At 34.0% G+C, this 23,266-nt stretch overlaps 1 protein-coding gene across 4 annotated transcripts in view; it reads right to left on the bottom strand.

Annotated features, from left to right (window-relative positions):
- The window catches only part of TTC13 (tetratricopeptide repeat domain 13), a 41,343-nt gene that overhangs the window by 8,016 nt on the left and 10,061 nt on the right, over positions 1–23,266 (bottom strand). For 3 of the 4 annotated variants that reach the window (XM_051783859.1, XM_051783861.1, XM_051783862.1), the window contains exons 5-18: positions 21,234–21,299; positions 20,372–20,464; positions 19,242–19,358; positions 18,354–18,464; positions 15,853–15,935; positions 13,732–13,873; positions 12,338–12,512; positions 11,760–11,916; positions 10,499–10,629; positions 10,043–10,175; positions 9,478–9,570; positions 5,238–5,321; positions 3,777–3,861; positions 1,346–1,455 (exon numbers count right to left, since the gene is read on the bottom strand). In XM_051783859.1, coding sequence (XP_051639819.1) covers positions 1,346–1,455; positions 3,777–3,861; positions 5,238–5,321; positions 9,478–9,570; positions 10,043–10,175; positions 10,499–10,629; positions 11,760–11,916; positions 12,338–12,512; positions 13,732–13,873; positions 15,853–15,935; positions 18,354–18,464; positions 19,242–19,358; positions 20,372–20,464; positions 21,234–21,299 — 1,580 coding nt within the window. The remainder of the gene's footprint in view (positions 1–1,345; positions 1,456–3,776; positions 3,862–5,237; positions 5,322–9,477; positions 9,571–10,042; positions 10,176–10,498; positions 10,630–11,759; positions 11,917–12,337; positions 12,513–13,731; positions 13,874–15,852; positions 15,936–18,353; positions 18,465–19,241; positions 19,359–20,371; positions 20,465–21,233; positions 21,300–23,266) is intronic. The other variant, XM_051783860.1, reaches the window with a different exon arrangement.

The following is a 23,266-nucleotide window of genomic DNA, read 5'->3' as shown; positions in this document are numbered from 1 at the left end:
TGATGCACAATCTAATATCCAGGGTAAGCTACATATGTACTACAGTTACACATCACATCACTTTTTTTCCATCATTTTTCCTTAAGCAAAAGATTATGGGCATTGCTTCCCATTTAATTAAAAGAACTCCAAAAATCACTGAAATAAAAATGTTACATCGCGTTTTAAGTCTGAAGATACATAAAGACTGCTGTCTAATCACAGATGAAGTATTTTATTTCCATTGAACAATACTTGACAAGCATTAGCATTTCGCTTAAAGTGTGAGTAAAAAATAAGAAATATGAAATTTTAAAATATTTTCATGGGCTTAACACTTTTGTATAGAATGTATGTAAAGTGTAGTTTCATTAACTTCTAAACCACCAAAATGAAATTGTTTTGCTATAAAGCATGGTTACAAACTGTGGATCAAAACAGTCTGAGTGATATTGAACAAAGTTTGTGCAGAACAAAGACCATTTTACTGACATCAAAATATTTTCCTCAAAACAGTGAGGCCATACATTTAATGCCATTTCACTGTATATATGCCTATGATTTACAATGCGAAATGAAAAAGCATGAGATACATTAACATCTTAGCAGAGAAGTTTGGCTTCCATGCCACTCATTGAAAGCACACAAATTCTGGGAAAAACTCCAATGCAGAGAATTTTAAATTTTTTAAACTAAAACGAAGTTTTTATTTAATAGTAGGACAGATCTTCTGAGCTTCAGAGTAATGCTCATATTTCAGGAAGACAAGGAGTCAGAATCCATAAAGTTAGAAATTTACTAACTCACCCAGAGAGTAACCCAAAGACCCCTGACTGTATTCTCATACATTCAGTTACTATTTAAATTTTCATTTGCAGATAGAAGGTCTGCAAACATCTCAAAAATAAACACAAAAAAGGTCAAAAATTCAAATAGAAGAGTCTCTTCCATTCTTAGACCACAGAAATTTCCATTCCATTCAGGACTTCTCAGTCAACACAAGAGACAAGGTCTCACAAGAATAAATCTATTTTGATATTGATAAAGACTGAGATTTTTGAGATTTTTCGCCTTCAGGCATTTTATAGCCTAAGATGAAAAACAAGGTCTTTCTTCACGTTTGTGCTATATGTTAGAGAATCAAAGCAAACAGGCCTACTCCATTAATGTTATCCCTATCCCCTTTTTGTCAGGGAACACAACAGGAATCAAGTTCTCAAACAAATACACTTCAGTTATTTACAAAAATGTCACTAGTGACAAACAAAACCCACTTTATGCAAGCAGAAATGGCATTTCAGACAATTAACTGTTAATACCTCATCGTTACTTAGTGTACCCAAACCCCTGAAAATAGCAAACATACTTATCTCCCGTTATTGTAATTGTGAATCCATCATATTCTTTCCCTTGATCCTTGAGGCTGGGGACTTTTGTGTTCACGGTAAACCCATCTCTGGTTTTACTGTTAAACTGCTTTCAGAAGGAAAAAGTGTAATATTAGAGGTAACAGAGGCAGACTGCCTAGCTATTGTTTTCAAACACTTAAAATACAAGGAGCAGAAGTAAAAATGAACAAACTGAGGGAGCAGGACAAAGTTACTGTTGACTACATTATTTCATTTATCCTTTATTTCCTACTGAATGGAAATCATAAATACTGAATGAAGCATATTGGCATTCACTATATAACTATATAGTGAATAGAAAGCAGCACTGTTTATGAAAAGCAACCGTACACAGCAGTTCCACTTGTATAGATTTTTCCCCAAGTTGCACGCTGACAGTAACCTTTTGGTGCAACAATGTAAATACAAAAGTAGGAATTTAAGACCCCATTTTATGTTTACAGTAAGAAGTGGCTGCATTAGTCTAAGTGTGGATTCCAGAATACAAATCAAAGCAACAGTTTCTTAACTGTGATTCAGTTTCGATTAATGTTTATCCTCATCAGAAGGAAGATATCACTAGGTTTAAGAATTTTACAAAGCTACATTGTCTAAGAGTAACACTGTAGCCAGAGAGCACTATAAACCAGGCAAAACTGCATTTAAGTAAAGCCAGAAGCCCAGCTTTTGACATACAGCATTCCCCAGCTATCCACATAACCAAACTACATCGCTATTAGCAGACATTCATTTTATACAGGCACTGCTAATGACTATTATGCACTAGTGTTGAATGAATTACTCAGGCAATTATTTATTTTAACAGAACTTGTGATCCAGATGTGTTGTTTGAAGAGAACCTGGATTTATTTTAAAGGAACAAAAAGCCTCTAATTAGACAGCATTCCACTTTGATACAGTTTGGAATGGGATACAGGAGACTCAAACCAGATCAAACTGTAAAGGTTATGGAAACCAGAAGAACTTCTGCTGCCAGTTGAGGCATTTACTTTGAAATAAGTAATGTACAGCCCACTATGTTTATATATTTTCATCATTCTTTTGGAGTAACCTATACTTTTAACTCCATTAATAGCGTTTTTTCTGGCCTACAATTCAACAGTGTCCATATCAGGTGCTTTACAGGGCCCTACTTGCACATGTGTGGGGCAGTATGGAACAATCAGTTGTCCATCCACCCCAACATCTACTACCTCTTCAGCACAAGTTTTTGTTTAAGTTCAGTTAGTATCCACTTGGCTTCATCTTTCAAGGGCAAGAACAAGACAGTAATATAAAAAGGACCTCCAAAATTATGGTATGTTCTGTGAAGTCACTTATATTCACAATACATATCACAAAAACCCATAGAAAAATTTAGTGCTTTAGCCATGCAGCTCCTGCAAAGATATCTGTAGTGCACAAGTGACCAAGCACTATTCCTGTGAACAAATCCAAACCCAGACAGTCTTTCAGCAGTAGCAGCAATGTAGCTTCAGAGAGCCCTGTTTTATGGCAACCCGCCAACTCTGCTTAGATACAAAACTGCAGTGTGGACACACATGATAAGAAAGCAATGAGTTTGTCTCTATTTAGAATGACTTATTTCTTCCCAAATTTTATTCTGCTCTAAAATCCTGTCCAACCCTTTAAAAAGACATATTTTCTAACATTCCCCAAACCCAAATATTTACATGCTGCTCATCCTAGATTAATTTGGAGGAGAGGGGGAGAGGGAGAAAACTTTTTACTTAAACCCAGCTCAAGGGTAATAAAACTTAATTTGAGATAAGAGTATAAATAATTTTGCAGGTCATATATCCAAGGCCTTTCTACAAAGACCACCATCAAGAAAACCTGCAAGTTTCTCCAATCCTTTTCAGACAAGTCTTCCAAAGCTCAAGAACATTACTCCAGTATTTCATTTCAGCTACCAGTCGCTAAGGGCAACTGTTCCCCCATTTCCCCCTGCCAGCCCCATCACATACCAACCTGCACCAATGAACCTAAAGAAAAAAGAGTTTCCATGTTCTTAATCTTTCAGATACTTAGTTCAATTTTTTTTCTTCCTACTGCACAGGCATACAGTGAGTCCATTGTGGTGAATCTGTTCACAAACCCTCTCAGTTGAGAAGGCTGACTTCAAAGAATTACATTCAACAATTTGTTTTCCCATAATTTTGTTACCAGTTTGCAGTTCGGCTAAGGATTTCAAATACACATCACCCACCTGCATATATCAAAAGGGAAGGTCCAACCCTTCATACTGCAGATTTGGAATAACCTGAGCTAGTATTTCCACTTACTCATTTTAAGTTTACACACAATGGTTTTATTCTGAGGAACTGCGTATCTCCCAGAACACATTTTATTATTTTTATCATGTTTTCAAGTTTTTCTTTAATTTACCTTCATTATGGGAAGAAGATCTTCTACTTTATGTACCTTTTCCAAAGCTTCTCGGACCTCTAACAGTCCTTTTGGATTATTAGCACTGGAAAAAAAATAAATATGGAATACAACAGTTGAACACATAGCACTTCTGGAAATTCACCTACTTTTAACCTAATTAGTCATAGTGAAGTAAGCTATTGAAAGTTAATTATTTCTTTTCTGAAGATTAATTCCTTTATACTTGGCCACATGGTCTCCTATTTTTCAAAAAGTAATCTCCTATATCAGCTCAATTAATTTTTTTCAGCTTCAAACCTCAACTTCAGTCTTCAAGTTTATCTTATTCTAATTTACTACTCTATCTTACTCTAAAGCATTAAAGAATGTTTGCATGAGTGTGTGTAGATAGGGGCTTCTAGATAAGGAAAGATGGAAAAGAATAAAGTTAAAAATATTCTTCACAAACTATGTGCATCTCTGTGACCTCAAAGGCAAGTAAATAGTCCAGACGCACACACAGCTGGACCATGAAGAAACCTGTTGAATTACTGTTTTAATATTTACTAATTAGTAAATTTTAAGAACAGATTTTAAGAACAGAATTATTTTAAAAATCACAGCACAAATTGCTCAGGTTTAAGGTCAAAGGCTGCTGGCTTACTCTGAACAAACTTGACAAACTTACTCCCAGTAGAGGATAGACTTCCCAGGAACTACAGAACTTATATACTTTCAGCAACTATCATAGATTTTCTAAAACTTAGATGTTTTCAATAGTTATAAAGATTTTATGCACTTTAATTTTTTTATATTTAAGTAGAATAATGAGATTGAAAAATAGAGTTCCATATTTAATATGGGTTACAAGGCCAAAGAAGAAATAGAGGGTTCAAAGCTAAGGGTTTCTTAGTTTTTAATGTCATCAGAATACTGAGCCAAGAGATGGGACAGTCATTTTTGCTCATAAAAAACTTAAAGAAGTTTGAAATAGATTCCAATATCAATTTTCACATTACTTTTTGTCACATTCTTTTATTCAAAATTCTGTAACTGCCTTCAGTTCCAGGACAACATCTACCAACCCATCTATGTAACACGTAGTAAAGATTCTCTGCTCATTTAAAACTACCAGAAGGAAACCAAACATCTTTAATAAATCATATACTTAGAAAGAACTGAGAAAATCGATCATGACAAAACTGTGGCTACAAATTCAAAACAGTCATTAGTTTCTAAGTACACTGTAATGCACAATGGTTTTTTTCCTATTAGTTTAAGTTTCTTAAGGTAGCAAAAAATAGCATTTTGCACCTTTAATAGGAAATAATTATCTCTATAGATAACTAAGAAAATTAGAACTTCCTAAAATTAAGGAAAAAAATCTCTCAGACTTTCTCAAACGACTATGATATAAATTTCAGATCAGTATTACCAGGGGAGTGAAGCTGGGGAAAAAAAAAAAAATCAGTAATTTACCCGTGATAAACAAGGATCCGGTCTTTGATAAAATGAAGAATTTTCTCAAAGTATTCCAGGTACCGCATGTTAATGACCTGCCCCCTACAAAGAAGATAAAGTTTTTTTTGAAGACTTGTTTTTCAACTCAGCATTCCAGGGCTAAAACATAACTATTACTCATTAATACTTGACACAATTTTATGCATAGATGCTCTGTTAATAAAAGGAATGAACTAGAGTTTTATCTATGTGGTCATTTGCCAATCCCCCATTTTAAATACAGATTACATAGTGAACTTACAAAATCTCATGTATCATTACTATTGTTCTCTGATAAACTACATTTCAATACATATTTCCCTGTTTTCAATGTACCCAATTCCAGTACATCTTATTTATATGATAAATATCAATTTGCACAATGATATAATCTTCCCTAGACTCGTAGATTGCAGAATTAGAAAAGAATTCTCAATCTGTGCATTTATTTAGAGAACCAGCACTCTCCAGTTTACATATTTAGCAATATATATGTTGATCTGCTCTGACAGTCAACATACATTTTTCCTTATTCACCTATGTCCCTCTTTATTGAAGTAATTTTGCTTTGACTCTTAACGGCGACAAGTAGTAACTGTAAAACAAAAGCATTAAAAAGGTGTTGCTTTCTCCCTTGGACTACTAAGGAAAAGAAATTTATATTAAAGTGTGGCAGAAACCTGTTAGGATTATAACCACTCTGAGAGGAAAAATTACATACCCTTATTGCATTTGTAGGAGTCCTTCCTCTTCTCCCAGTCTACAAAACAAGATTTTATAAAGCAAACGTTATCGCTCTCTGAGGAAGCAAAACCACTGTCAATCACAGGAAGGTGTGTACATCTAGCCTTTTTTTTCCACTCTAAGCGATTTTTGGCAGCTTAAGTCCCTATCTAATGTCACACTCAACAGTCTCACACCTTAGTAGGTCTAGTCTCAGAAAATCAGCAGAATCAGTCTTTAAAAACTGAACAGAACTAGAACACATACACATATCTGCAAATAGGAAAGGGAGGTAGGGAAAGTGGAAGGATGAAGACAAACCTATATACATAATTTGCCCTTGTTGTACGTCCCATCATTTTCCATCTGTATTTAAAAAAAAAAAAAAGTGTACAACAGGCAGTAGCGTGTCAGTATAAGGAACTGGATTTTCCTTTAGTGTCATCTTGGAAAGTACATCCAAACCAGACCTATCATTCTATCAGGCCAACTAGAAGCTGTAGTACCAAGAAAGACTTTTGGTGGGTGGTCAAAAGTGATCTGTGTTTATTTCTACTCTTTCTCCTTGTTTACTAAACACTACCACCAAGATTTCAAAAGTCGAAGTGTTCCAGAGTGTCCTTTTTTTTATAAAAACATTAAGTATATCATTAATGTTTAGCTGATCCCAAATCCTTGCTTTGCCTATAAAAACAGCTTAAGCTTTCAAAAACGTTTCTCTACTTTAAATGAAACTTGCTAGCTTTGATCATTTAAGCCAGAAGGAGATAAGCCAAAGTTGCCCTTGTCTATAGGCCAACAAAGGAAGTGACAGCTAATACACTTGTATCTTGAGTACATTAAGATCTGAAAGCCTATGAAACATTGTGAAGTGTAAGATGTTTCTTAAATATCTTTATAAAATGGTCCCCAAATTGACTCAAAACCAACAAAAAAAAAGTATTTGTTTTCTGACACACTCCAAACATTCTGCCATTCTGGAAAAGGAAAAAAATTAAATCAGCAGACAGTGAATGTTAGTGCACCATGACAAGACTCACTTGACAGGAATCACTGAACAATAATGGACTTACGGTGCAAAGAATTCTGAGTAAAGGAAAAGGTTATGCTAGCAGATATCTAATCCAAATATTTTTGTCCACAGAAATTCCTACTGTACAATTCAGATCAAATAAAACCTAGATACAACTTCAGCTCAACCTGACTAGATGTGTTACAAGTACTAGAAGAACACTCAACTGATACTGTTACACTTCTTGACTGAACACCTTTTATCTTTGTATACAAAATAACCATGAAGTCTGCTATTTGTCAGCCTAAATCTATTGTTACACCTGGTTTTTGGGTAGCCATTCTACAGAAAGAACTCAGCCTTAGTCGTACAGGTGTCAGAATAACTTTCAAATCATAACCCAAATATAAAGCAAAATATATATTCCTGAAAGATAGGGAAAAGACCATAAAGTTATCTTAATTATCAACAAAAAGGTGTTAGCTCTGTAGCATATTAGCATCTTCAATCAGCAGCCATTTTACAAGCTGAGTAATGTAAGAAGATTATACAAATCTGCATAATTCATTAAAATGAGATTGTGATTTAGAAATCATACTGAACTAGAACATGCTTCAAAAATATAATAAATTTAAGAAAATCCTCATTACCGCATAATATATTCATTTCTTTTAACTCTCACATCATCTTGAAATCATCGAGATGGAATCCAAAAGAAACAAATCACAACAGAAAACTGACCAAGGAAAGTAGCTATTGCTTGGGATGGAGAATAATCAAACAAGCACGGGTTTTCAGAATCAAAAAGAATGCAATCACTATACAGTACTAAAGTATGATCAACTCCTAAGGCAGCAGTAATTATGTTGCTTCAAATCTATTGTTTCTTCCAAAAAGGGGCCAAGTCAATAATTTTCAGAGAACCACTACCTAGCTATTAAAAAAGCACAACCAAAATGCTGATGAGATACCCAAAATCCAAGGCTGAGCCAAAACCAAAAGGTCAGAATTAGATTCACTGCGGGCCTACAATTCTGAATGATCATGAAGTTTATTTTAGATTTCTATAAAATTACCAAAACAGCTGGAACAGTATATCATGAGTTTTGCTACTATTCTCTGACGAAACGAAAACAAGTAAAGTGTTTGGCCCCTGCAAAACAGAGTTCCTGACACAGAGATCTTGTACAAGGACAAATTTCCCCAGATTAAATGTTCAATGTTATTTTCAGGATGTTAATTAAATGTTGTTACATGAATGCCTTTCTGCCAGCACAGATCACCTAGAAATGAAGCTTTTACTCCCTCATTTAAAAATAAAACCAGGAAGAAAGAGATGAGCTATGGAATGGATCCCTGTCTCAAAGTACAGATGGCTGAGGTTTCTGTTGCATCGTATGTGTGAGAAGAGAGAAATGCAGCAACAGCAAAGATGAACGCGGGTTGAAGCCCAAACGTAACACTTGGCTTGAAGGAAGAGAGAAGCCTGAGCATAAGACTGTTCAAGAAGTAGCACATCCTGCAAGGCAACTACTGATCTGCATTGGAGATACTACATTAACTACTCTATGAAGTAAACCAGAGGCTGCTAGGGTCCATTTCACAGAGTGGAAGGAAGAGCAAGGAAAAATTCTCATTTGCATCTGCATGTGAACATTAGAATATCACTGTTTTTCTCTGCCTGAAATAATTCTTGAGAAGGCTTTGTTTCCCTTACCCTCCTTTTTCAATAAAGCTTCTCAGAGAAGAAAGAGATAAAAGGAGAATGACAGATCAAAGTATTTCCCGTGAGGGGGTGGAATAAGATGAAACCTGGCTACATATTTACTTACACAAACACACTCTGCTCCTGTGATTGACAGTGATGCTGCCACATCGAGTCTCTCTGTCATGACTACATGTCTTGCAGCATGGGAGAAGATGGAACGTACAACAGTGGTTGAATCTTCTAAATTTTTCCTTTATTTGAAAGTGCAACTGTTACCTTTCAATGTTTACTGATTTTGTCATTTTTGCTTTACTTTGACCTGCTCTGAAAACAACTAAGAGAACTATGTTTTTCCTCTCCACTCTAAGTTGGTATTAAAGCTAATGAACAGCATTGTTTCAATACCAATGCCACTACTTTTGAGAAGCAGCATTTGAAAAAATTACAACTATGATGTACCTAATCAAATTTTTACGTTTAAAGTAATTTGGGAATTAAAAACAGCACATAAAAATATGTGTATTCTGGATCCTTGTTAGATCTTGCTATAAGTCAGTTGTACGAGTGAAATTCAGGAAAAAGAGGAAATATCCCAAGGGAAAATCTGAGGTGCACAAACCCCAAATGTTTCATTAGAAAACATAAAATAAATATAAAAGTAAAACAATAAGCATATATACATTCAATACTGTAAGATGCTCTTTCACGAACAGATGGTAAGTTTTTGTACAATCCCTTAATAAGTGTGGGAATACTGTTTGGTAAAACTCTCATACCTGATTAAGTTAATGTGATTATTGAAACCTCTGCTAAGGCTTCGGGCAGGCATTTGGTCCAACCAAAGCACAGGCTGGTCAGGGTCAGCTATCCTACAGAGACAAAGAACATTAACACTGGCACATATTTCACTCCATGTAGTACTTTTAATAAAGCTTTCTTCACAGACAGAACAATTTCAGGCAAAAAATAGAATTCACAGATCACAAAAAAGAACGTTTTATTGAAACACAGGTTTTTTCTTATGAAAACCATACAATTCAAACATTTTACGTTACTGGAGTTTGAAATTCTTAGTTTTTGTTTGCCTTAACTGCAATGGATCCTGTCTTTCACAGCTTTGCTTCAACCAGTAAAAGCTGTTCCCAACTCTTTCTCTCCTTTATAGAAAAATGCAGTATTTTCAGAAGCGAGCTCCTTGTACCTAAACCATCCTTGTCTTCTATCAGAACATCTTCTAGTTACAGAATGGTAGCAAGTGTTCATTTTCTCCTCCATGACTTTAGCCCTTTGGTTAGCTGGAGCATGCATTATTACAACAGTATAAGGCTCTTTCACCATTACCTTCGCCACTTTACAGCAATATCAAACATATCTCTCCACTGCATCAGTCTGGTTTTCCCATTCATCCGAACTTTTGAGTTTGCCCAAGTCCGCTGCACAGCTTGCATTACTTCTAGAGTGGCCAATCCCATTGCTGAGGTGAGGGAAGAGAAGAGAAGGACCAACAAGAGAAACAGAAAACCAATTAGAGCCACTCATTTTTGTACAGATAGGAAAACTGAAGAAGAAAAGCAATGTATTTACAGGAAAAGAATTGACAACATCAATAAACTCTGGAAGATCATGACTTCCAGTCCTCAGCTAGGTCAAGAAACTGCTGACATAATGATTATTTTAATTTTAAACTTTTTAAACAGAGCATAAAACTAATTTGCAGATAGCAAAAGGAATAGCATTCAATTATTACCACATTGATTTTTTTTTCCCACTCAAATTTACAGAGAATTTTCAGTATACCTCTATGTATTCTTTTATTTGGAAGAAATCCTGGTGTCTCATACTGCATCATTGAACCCAGATGATCAGCTACACATATCAGCTCTTGCACATCAGGCTTATAGCTTTCAAAATTCTGAAATAACACATCTCTTACAGAGGAGAAAAACACACATCAGACGTAACTTGGCAACAAAAGTCCTGGAAGCATTAGACAAACTAATCTGTGTTTTACAAATCAATAGTATTTGTGTGAGAAACACTTAAAAGCAGTATAAAGAACACTCATTCCACCTCCCAGCCTACTGAACATACACAGTACGTGGCAGTTACGCTCAATATCTCAAATTAATTCAGTCTTACTGAGATCTTATTATTAAGCAGATCTTATTACTGTCGCAACCAGTATTCCACCTTCAGATTTGCTCATAATAAGTGATACTAAATAAAGTTCACAGGTAATACATTATTCTTCACTGTTACACTCATCCTGATTAACTTATAAGTACATAAGAAAAGGATATGTATAGACCGTGGAAGTCTTATTCCATTAACTTATCCCATAATTCCATAAAAGCTTCTTGTGCTAAAAAGGTGGATACTATTCCACATACACAAAAGTCAGAAACTTTTAATGGAGCAATGTTTTTACATAGACAAAGTGAATACAGGACAATATATCTCAAAAGTGTTTTACAGCAGGAGAAATTGCTATCTTTTCTTTAGTTACATAATTTTGAAGTCTGTTTTAATAAATCCCCTGCTTTGTTGACTGACGTTACCCTCCTCCTAAAATACTGGTTATCTAAGTTACTCTGGAGAATGTTTTCCCAGTGAAACCCAGCAAAACCCAGCTGCCATTATAGATATAGTATCTAGAAATTACATCTATAACAAAATAAAAATGTAACACACAACAAGAAACTGTAATAAGGGTACTACATTACACTACACTGAGCATCTCAGACTCATCTCTTAACATTAATTCCAAGAAAAAAAATAGAAGAGTTAATCAGTAAGGCCACAGAATACGAAAGAACAATATGTGAATATTATTATGTAAAGACAGAAGTGAAGAAAATCATCCTAATATTAATTCTTCCTCTTTTATGAGATAAACCAACCCTTACGATCTACTAAAGGATTTAAACACTCAGTGGAATTGTACTTTCATACAATATTAAATATTTATGCTGTGAGTGCCTCAGAATGGCACTTTAAAAAGTCAAACTAAAAGAAAACAAATCACATTTAGAGTAGGCTTAAAAAAAAAAATTCTCACTTTATATGTGGCTGTAACCCTGGCTGTTCTTCATAATTTTCTATAAGAAAAGGAAGATTTTTGGCCCAGTGGTCCTTGAAATTTCCAGGAAGATCTATGTCAGTATTATACTCTGTAAGAGGAGTATCCAAATGTGCATGCAAATACCTAGAATACTCTGGAAGAAAGAAATAAAATTAAATACTATCTGCATAATCAATCTACTTATGTCATTACACAAAACCAGTAATCAGATTATATGTTTGTCAGTTAAACAACATGACTTTAATAAGTCATTATTTTTAGGTAATATCATTTTGCTATTAGTCAATTTCCAAAACAGAAATTAGTCTTTTTCAACTAACCATTACAATATGCTTTACCATTATACAGAAACGTTTATTTCATTTTTTGGTCCTAGTTTTTAGCGATACGAACAATAAAAACCCGTGTATTTCATTTTTTTAACATACATACTCAACACTGCTCATGAGAATATACACTGGTTTCTTTAAAATGGCCAGAACTACAAGCAAGCTTGCACTTTTAAGGTTCTTGAAGCATTGAGGAAAATTTAAAAATCCACAATTCCAACTTACCTCGGAGGTATTTCACTTTCAGATATTCTGGGCTGGCCTTCTGTCCTGGTAGTGGATCATTTAACATAACTTTGGTCTGAGCTTTTATGCCTTCATAAAACTGTCCCATTGCAACATGGCTAAGACCTTTCATGTACTGGCACACTTCATTGTATGGTTCTAGCTGTAGACACCTCTAGGAGATTAAAGGAACAAAATACCCATAAATCAAGAGAGAGAAAGATTATCTTCAAATAATCTAACCTGTCTGGTCAGAAGACCACCTGAAAAGATTTCCTGATTATTAAAATCCACTTCCATCACTATTTTCTTTCAAGTGATGCTGAGCACTTAAACTGCGAGCAAACGTAAGAAAAAATATTTTCAGCTTTATTAAAGGGAAAATAACCCCCTGCCAGTGCAAATGTGCTTTGCACACTTTAATTGTTATGAAGACAGATCATATTTGCTCTAACAATATTAGCACTACAGAAGTGTCAATGTTAGCTAGATGAAATTAGAAAAAATATTCTCTTGACAGTATTAGTAATGTCATTTTTGGCTATTTATATATATATATATATATAGTGCCATTTCTTCCATTCATCTCTTCACTACTTCATACATAAGTACACTTCTATGGTAGTCAACTATTTACCCTATGTCCACATCTCTGTCTTGGAAGTTGAAGTATCTTTTTAATTACACCAGTATCTATAAATTATATCATGTGAATATTTAATATGCACATAAAGTGTTCTTCCGATTAACACAGACTCATTTATAAAGGGATGGAATAGTTTCTACATCTTATTTCACTCCTTGTTTTAAGGATATCGACATACAATTAAAATGTGCCTTTATTGTTCTATCTACAAAATGAGGTAGTTATTTAATGCCAACAGAGATAGGCAAGACTTTGTTTACCTATGGCAACAGGCACATTTTTGCAAGATCAGTCAATCGCAACATATTCTGAATTTTTCAAAAGAAAATACTCCAGAAAAATTAGATAAACATTGAAACTTATTTTACATTTAAAATTCCAAAGACTAGTACATTTCATTTTTCACTAGATATGAAAAAGCTTTAGGTTTCAACTAGAACTTATATATTAACAAGAACACAATTACCAGTTTAAAAAAAATACAAAAACACTTCAACCAGAGATTGGTTTTAGACATACATAGAACAGTTAGAGAAACGATCTTAGTTTAATCAAAATTCCATTTTTAATTAAAAACTGTAAAGTTTTATACATCATTTACGACAGACTTCACCAAAAATAATTTTTGTTTAAATGTACACACATATTCAGAAAGAAAAACTTTGAAATTTGTATATTTTATTGCACTCACTGAATACAAGTCCTTGTTAAAACATTTTAATTTGGTATTTACTTAGGGCCTGCTTACCTTAAAACTCTTTAGTGCTTCATCTAAACTGCCATGATGATAAAGCATCATTCCTTTGAGCTGTAGCGTCTGAACATGATTTTGATTTAGCAGTAAAGCCTTCTGGAAGTTCTCTGTAGCAGCATCAAAGTTGCCAAGCTCTCTAGGTGATTCCATAAAGTGGAAAGTGAAAAATATAGAAGGCAACAATGACAACAAAATTACTTGTTAAAGGTTGCCTTAATGTGTCCAAAGGGGATATCATAGAAGAGAAACACAGTACTAACAGAAAATTTCTATAACAAAAGCAGTAATTTTGCAACTATTCTTCTGTGGTAATAACAGAACAGCTGCACAAAGTTTTGACTCCCAGAAATATGTGCTCTGAAATACAACTCCACAAGACCATGAATCTTCACAATCCTCAGCAGACATAAAACTGTAAAAACACATACTGATGGCATTTCTTCAGAAACTAAAATAAATAAAACTTCCACAGAAAGTATCCTTGGAAAGCACTACCTTTGATAGGTCTTCTTAGTCTAAACACATTTTTAAAATTTACTAACTACTTAAATGCTGATTAAGAAGAAAGCATATGGTGTTTGAAAACTGAAACTAACTAAAAATTTATTGACTGAAATTACTCCATGTGCAGGACAGTTGTACATGTAAACAGACAGTAAAAATAGTCTTGGAGAAACTGCCATGAGAAAATTAAAACAGAAATAGTACACAATTTAAATTATCTTCATTTCTTTTTAATTCAGTACACTGACTTCTTTAACTTTAAGGTTACAAAATTCTTTCCACATCAAATTATAATAGACAAAATTAATCCAAACAAGAGCAATACTTGAAAAAAAACAACAACCCGAGATTTACTAGTTTTAAATACATTTGCCAAGAAGAATTTTTAGGCAGAATAGTGATTAACCACAGATCTTTGGTTCAAAATGAATACATGAACACTAAAGTCACTACATTTGAAGCAGGATTTAAGAGGCAAAATTTTGTAACTCATATTTCACAGAAAGGCAAAAAAGGCTAAAAATTGTCTTCTTTCACTTAAAAACAATTCTTCAAAAGGTATTTTTACACATTGTATTTAAAACTTACTTGATTCAGAAGAAAGAGAGCATGAACTTAAGATGAAACATTTTAGAAAGAAGAACTTCAAAACTGAAGTTAACTGTGCCCTGGAGAAACGAGATTATTATTTCTGCCTGTTTTAAGACCAGAGTGTTCATGAGGAAGTCATTCAGACTCATGGTAGTTAGTAGTTACAGTGTACTCAGCTATTAAAACAATACTCTATTCAGATTCTGGCTTCTCTAACTGCTGAGCCTATAGAAGAGTCAGCAATAACTGCGCTTTGTACATTAAGTTCTTAAAAAAAAATTAAAAAAAAAAAAGTAGTTTCTCTACACTCCTGTCTCTATTATTTCCTGAGGATCAGAGAACTTTGGAGGCATGGGACACTGAGAGGGATTTTAACTTTAGCAGATTAGATCAGGGATATTCTGGTTAAGTAACTTTTGGTTTGTAAAACAACAATGCAGTGCAAAGTGAGATATTTTAAGGCTTGCTTTTTCTCTCCTTCAAAATAAAACTTATTCAGATTAAGGTTTCTTGGGCGCAGGGTAGAACAGCTGATCAACTAGAGAGGCAGTTCCACATTCAAAAAACAGAACAAAAAAGTTAAAGCATTTATTGAAAATGTAAGAAAGCAACTGCTCATCTTTCAGATTACATTACTATCATTTAGCACCTTGAAAGTACTTGCAAACCACAATAAGTATCACAGAAAAACTCATGAGGAAATCAGTGATTCTACATTGTGTTTTAAACTTATATACTGTGGTAAGTCAGGCACGAGTCCACAAACAAAACATTTTCTTAATGAAAACTGCCATTTACCTATCCTTAGGAGGTTAGAAGACTGAATTAAAAATACAAAGCAAAACTAGAAATTATTTATATTGAATATATCCTGATATAGCCATACCAACTGCAGGACCTACCAAATACACATTAGATTCTGTATAATTTTGTAACAAGCGTATAAAACTTTAAGAGTGCATTTCAAAGAACACAATCAGATAGAAATCTGACTTTAAAACTACTTCTGAATGCAATTACCTGTAGGCTTGCCCCAGACTTTTATATGCATCTATGAAGTCTGCTTTCTGCTTCAGAGCTTCTTTGAATGATTCAATGGCTTCCTACAGAAAGGGACCAACAAAATAATTTATCACTTACTACACTGATTAAATTTCAGCATCCTCAGTAATTCCTAGCCATGGATTTACAGTTATTCATCAAAACCTTTGGAAGAAACAAACAAGGCCTATATTTATTACAAAAACTACAGAGTAATCATCATATAACAAATGAAATACTGAAACATTCTTTACAGTAATTACAGATTTAGCTGGAATTCCTTAGTCTAATATCCCATGGGAATGAGCAGGTCTTTTAGCATTTTAATAGAATTCAGAGATGAAATCCCTTCAGAATTGGCTTTCAAAGCTCCCTATGGCAAAGCAGTCTCTTCTCACAGTCTTCCTTCTTCGTTCATAATACACCTCTTATTTTTGGAGTCCAAAAGTCTTCTTCAAATCGGTACTCTGCTTTTAATTGTTTTATTGTATTCTTTGTTATTTGCACAGTTAGCAAACACTCTCGAGGGATTACAGAGTAAGTGATCACCTTCACACAACAGCACATACTGTTGCTATGAGGAACACAATGTAATAAAAATAAAAGCTAAAAATATATGCACATGGTTAAAGAAATCTTCTTCAAAGAATTTCATTAAGCACTCAGTTTTTCAAACCGTACTGGCTATACAAATTGGCATATGCAATACTGGGACTTAGAATTAAGGACGGAATAAATCAACTACTTTATATTACTAAGGAATGCCTGAAAAGTATCTTGAAACCTACAGTACAATAATTTAAGTGTTGTAAGGAAAGAATCGCGAGTATCTTCAGTAGACTTAGAAATTCTTATTTAGAAAAACTATCAAATATATTTTGAGCACTACAACATGCACAAAAATATCTATTGAACAAAAAAATGTAAGAAAATCACCTACCTATTACTACTTATTAATTAACCCATTAATAAAAATTAACCTATTATTAATAGGCTCATGTCCTCTAGAGAAGTTTTAAAACCAAGATGATTATTCCCAAAAGCAGTGACCCGAAACAATCTCTTTTCACTCGGCCACTCTCATCCCAAATCTCAGTTTTCAGAAGATATGTACAACTTTCCTATAAGAAGAAGTCTGAACCTGACTGGAAGCTAAGGTATACCTGTGGATGAAAAGCCACTCAGTCATAATCTCTCTGAACTTGAATATTAGAGAGGGAAGGTACTTCCTTTGAGGAGAGAAACTGGGGGAAAGGAGGTGATGCAGAAACGTGTTGATGTGCATATCAGAAAGAAGAAAACTTTGTTTCTATTTTGCAAATTGAGACAGTATTATTTTTTTCAGTTGTATTTTCAACATCACTTTCTGGGGTCTCTGTTGCCTACATCAAAAATCAGAAATTCAGACTGTTATTAGCAAGTAACTCATGTGACTGCAATAAAATACAGACAGTATGTTCAATGACTGCTTGAACTTTACACAGCATACACTGAGAGCATGGAAAAAATACCAGCTTGGGTACTAAAAAAAATGAGGAAGTAGACTGCTAAAAAAAAGGGAAATACAAAGAGCGGTGATTGCCTATGAAAGATAATGGGCCGAAACTCAGGAGTTCTGGGCTGTCCTCTGGGTTCTTTCAGGATTTCTTCATACAACTGTTAAAATCTCAAGTTATTAGCAGAGGTTTAAAAAAAAAGCTTCCATTGTTGGAATTCACTGTTGGAATTTAGGAATCACACAGTTGCACCTTTACTTTTCAAACTGAGGATTTCAAACAACTTATCTAATTACTCTCCCCTCTGAAAAATGGCAGTAGTATCTGTAATACTTTACAAGCAAGAAAAGGGTGCAATATTACTACAGCTAAAACATACAGAAGTTTTGAGTCACTAAATGGTGAAAAAGTAAAAAAAGCATAGGAAGAACTTACTTCCTTGATGATTTTCAAAACTGAGCGAGCACCTCTGTTCCCTCAGTTTAGATACCACCATTCCAGAAACAAGATATAACTGAAATAAACATGCATAAATGCAGGTCTCTCTATCAGCATTTTACTTGATTACCTTCTAGCTCATTCAAGGAGGAATTTAAAATTATTTTTTCTCTTCATCTGTTTCTCCTTCCCAAAACCTAGAGAATCTCCACTTTGTTTTGAAATTTTGAACATAATCATACAAATATTAGCAGAGGTTCCAAATACAAACATCTTTCAAAGCACTCCATAAACATGTCAGTTATCACTGATTTACTAACATCCAACTGGTTCAGTAAGACCAGCAGTATTTACATGTCATATGATGAAGTATTACAGTCAGCAATGGCACATTTTCATTTTGGTTGCACTCTTTTGTCTTAAGAAGTCTTCCTTATGTGAGAGAGAATACATATATCAACAATTATAATATTTCTATTATTTTATGGAAGTAACTTCGAATAGAGGGTATTGTTCTATATAAACTATTAGTTAAAACAGCTTTACCTTCAAAAGTCCTCTGTGAAAAAACGTTAAGCCTTTATAAAGCATAGCTATAGGCTGGTTTTTGTTCAGTTCCAACGAGTGCTGAAAATCATCATGGGCTGTTGCATAATCCTGTGATAAAGCAGATTTTAAGTGACAGAGGAAATAAAGAGGAATACGTGCTTTTATTTTCATAAAGCAAACTACAGAACTTTGTTTAATATATGAAGTCAGCCTCAGTGCTAAGCAGCAATTATTATCAACTCCTAATCAGAACATCAAAGAATAAGGAATACACCTCCAGCTTTTACAGCAAACACAGTAAAGTAAGTGAAAAAGACAGCAGGAAACACAGTGAAATCAGAAGAATAAATTGGGAAAACAGCTATTTAGTATTTACACAATCTTTGAAGACAAAGTATTAAAAACAACACAAAAATTACACAGCAAAATAGGATGTTAGCATTTTTGTAGGGGTTTTGTTTGTTTGATGTGAGAAGTGGGGTTTTTAAGTATATGGAGCACTTACTGCCTTGGCGATAAGTTTTTTCTTTTATAGACTGGTGTTCATCAATACTAATTAAATGTTGTAGGTTATAAATCAAGGCAAAATCTTTATCCATATGCTACTCCTCAAACACACAAAAAAATCTGAAATGTGCATGCAAGATATTTTCCCTTTGATTCTCTGCATTAAACAGATATGCAGATGATATACTGAAAGAATACCTCTGAACTGTCAAAAAGTCAACTACAGGAGAATCAAGGCTTTTGGTGTTATATTGTTTGGGGTTTTTTTAACTAATTAGGAAAGAATGTAACAAAAGTAACAACTGGCACAAACAACAACAAAATAATCAACAACATCCCTGCAACCAAACCCAAACTGAATCCCCAAAATCCACTAACCTCAGATATGAAGTAAAGGGTACCTCTGTGCCTGTAGAGTCGTGCTGATGGTTGTAGCTGAATAGCTTTGGTGAGATCAGATAACGCTTCACTGATTCGTCCTAGTGGGGACAATATCTAAGAGTATAAAACCACAACACAGTTTAGAGCAAACAGAGTGAACAGATTTGTTTTAGAAACATGAAGATTTTTCTTTTCCATGTTCAGCTGTAAGAGTAACCATATTTGCTAAAATAGGCTGGAAAGTTCCACTATAAATTTCAGTACTTATCACTTTTATAATATATCCGCGTAAATGAACACCACCAATAGCATTTGCAGAAACCTAGTATTCCGAATTAAAAACAAGTTGGCCAAAACAAAATACTCCATTTCAAGCTATGTCAACATACTCAAATGAAATTGTAATCAAAATACTCTCATAAAGCTAATTTTGAAAAAACACTCCTCTCAAAGGAAAATGGCCTATTTTCCAATTATTTGAATGCCTTTCACATTTTTAGATCAAGATTAACACTAAAAATATTAAAACTGTGAATATTATGGCAGCTATCATTACACAGTATGCTGGTTTTAACATTTATGCTTTTGATTTGTCTACAAAGCTGCATCTTGAAATCCATCTTCTGTAATTAATGTGGCAAAACCAAACCTGATTTTCAAAATAAAAAAAATATATGTGAATCTGAACGATATTTAACTTATATGCACAAATATAAAACCAAAGCATTTCATTAAAAACTCACACTTTATAAGTTTGGCACTTTAACAACTAGCACTAATAATACCTTTACTAAGGTGATGGTAGGTGCAAATAGTAAGGGGTCAAGCGATATTTGAATTCATTTCATACCAAAAAAACCCCCAAACTTGCTATACAGTATGTTAAAAACTGAAAATTTAAACGCAATATATGCCATTCTCTTGGCTATAGTAACTACGTATGGTCTGTTTTATTTGAAAAACATTCCAGGAATTACAGTGAGAGCAAATACATATGTTTTTTAAAAAAGGAGGAATATTCCCAGAAGAATAGAGAGCTTTAGTCATTAAAACAGTGAAGAAATACTTGAAAATACTACATAACTGCAAATTCTCCAAAAGTCTGAAAAGAGACAAAAAATGCTCACTTCTGCTCGCTGTTCAAATACTTCAGGATGATCTGGTTCTAAACTAATCACCCTACTGAGCTCAAACAGAGCAAGTTCAGCATTTTTCATATCCTGAAAAGGAGAAAAATTAACAAGGTGAACAATTGTGCATACTTAGATAAACATACTCTCATGATGAAGGACAACTAGATTGGCTAAGTTTCTGAAACTGTATCAGTTTACATTAACATAAAGATGTAGTATTCTACAAATAGTTGAAAAATAACACCTATCTGCTACAAACAAGGAAAATAAACTTTGTTTGTACACATCTCCTTTGTGTTGTACCTCTAATAATTTATTAACATAACTGTGAATAAACATTAGATTTATGGCTTCCTAAGTCCCTTTCTTGTCAGCAAAGCTGGCTCAAGCTCTCACATGAACTCCAACACATAGTTATACTCACACCCACCAGTGTTTTTGTCAGCACTATCTGTAACTTAATCTAAGTAGTAGTACTGGTGGTAGATTCAATCAGCATCTTGCCCATCTAAATTTTTATATTTTCCTCAATAAATTGTAGGATGGAAGCAGTTACTTAATTAGAAAAAAAATCCAAAGTGGTTATACAGCAAGTTCTGTATCAGATTTCATTGATCTTTTTCTCCTTTTTCAGAAATTTTCCATGTGCTTAACACCACCTTTGTGTCTTGGAAGTGTCACTCACAAAAACTTTCATGAAGTGAAACTCTGTCAACATCATGGAAGTAGGACAGCACGAAGACTTTGTGGTGTATTTCTCTAGTTCTAATCAGTCTATCTATTCCTGTTACAGGTTTTCTTATAATTTAGATTCAAATAATTCAGTCGGATACTAATTTAATTATTATCTACTTACATGTAGTCCTTTTTTTCCATATGCTATCCCTCGTCCATAAATTGCACTAACCAGCTCTGGTTCTTCCTGTTAAGATTTAAAACAAATAAAATATTCAGTTGTGGTGTGGGTTGTTTTGGTTTTGTTTGGGGTTTTTTTGTTGGTGTTTTTTTTTGTTTGGTTGGTTTTTTGGTTGTTTTTTTTTTAAAGCTATCTTTCTTCAATACATATTTAATTCTAGCTGATCCAATGTAGTAAGCAATGAACAATCACAGCTGCCAGGCAAAGAAAATGATTGTATCACAGTCTATACTTTCATATGTTCACAATTTCAAATTCAATTTAATGGAATTGTTCTGGAGTATTTGTCTGGTAAAAAAGCAAAACAGAGTGCAGTTATAGTATAGTGCCAGTGACGACCTACCAGAAGATATGTACATCAACTTCACTAGTTGTAACCATACTGGCAATTATATTACTTGTATAATGTCACTGAACTGATTACAACCATACAATTCAGCCATTCAAAGCTTATATTGTATGTAATTTAAATTTGAGATTTAAAATTTGGACACAGGATATTGTGACATCTTGATGAAATTTATATTCAGGTAGCAACTAAAACCAGAGGTATTCTACCAAAATAGTTCTGCAAAATTCAAACCAACCTGCCTTGAGTTAGATTTAAGTTCATGACTTTCCTACTTCGGAACTTAAGGGGGATGCATCTTACATAGTGAATTTACTCTTCTTGTTTAATGCTATTTACTCCAACCACAGTTTCCCATTCAAATTTCAAGAACTACACAGCAAAACTGTTTTCTCGACAGAACAAAGCCTATGCAGTCAGCTTCCCTGAAAACCATTTAGGAATCATATCATCTTCACACCTGCAATCAACACAACTGTGCTACAAAAATTTGTAGCACAGGCCTGGTCTTAACTGGGAAAACTGCCAAGAAACAAACTCACTCCCAGGAAATAAGCTCTTCCATTGACAAAACAACACAATACATGGCATACCAATGGTGGCAGCTTGCCAGAGGTGAGCTGATTCCAAGTCTACACTTGCCAACACCAACATCAAGTAACTTCCTACTTCTAACACTACAGCTAAGCAAAGCTGTTTTATTATTAAATGTTCTAATACTCCCTTCATATGTATTTAAAATTGCCTTATGGAAGACAGAGTGAACAATCATGACCACTTCACAGCTTTTCAGGCATACTATGAGCAACATATTAATTTAAACTGAGATGTGTGCATTGCAGAGGTACTCTATTAGATACACACTTCTCACAATATCTTGCTACAGTCACTGTATCTTGCTTATCTTCATATTAAGTTTTCTTCTGAATAAAGACAGGAAACAATATGTAAATGCAGTGATGTTGCAAGTAGGATTTCTCATTAGGGTAAAAAAAAATCCTCACATTAAAAACAAATCAGAGATCACTGAACACCTATTTCAAACAATGAAACAAACAAAAACAAAAGCACACGAGAAAAAATATATTCTGGTCCTCAGATAAATTCCCAGGAATAATTCCATTAAATTGCCACACTTCCACTCAATTTAAGTATGAGCCATATGACATTTTAGAAGAAACACATGCTATTATTTGCAGTATTGCTTTCAGCTTGCATTTGTGTACTTCACCCAGTTTAGACGAAAAAATAGGTCCATGCTTCTGGCAGTCTCAGGTTTTTAGCCATAAAAATAGAGTATATCAGCTTTAGTTGAAGCTTATAAACTGTTGGGGCTGGTTTTGTTTTAAAAGTAACTACCTCCTACTTAACTGCAGAGGATTTTGAATTCTTTATCTTGGAAAAAAACCTTCTTCAAGATTTTATCAGGAAAAACCCCACAATGTTGAAGTAGCAGTTATGTTTTATTTATATATTAAGCTAATCAAATGCTTATCACTGAAAAAGGAAAAAGTCATCATACAAAATCATTTATCATCATGAAAGCAATGCATTACTCGCCACACACACTGTCAGGGTTTTTTTCTGACAGATGTTACTGGCAACATGCTGTCACCCCAAAAAA

This window comes from Manacus candei, unplaced genomic scaffold (genome assembly GCF_025592945.1).
Source record: "Manacus candei isolate 608988 ecotype Guabito, Panama unplaced genomic scaffold, ASM2559294v1 h1tg000017l, whole genome shotgun sequence".
Lineage (NCBI taxonomy): Eukaryota > Metazoa > Chordata > Aves > Passeriformes > Pipridae > Manacus > Manacus candei.
Note: the sequence above shows the minus strand (reverse complement) of the source record. Positions and strands in the feature narration are given on the sequence as shown.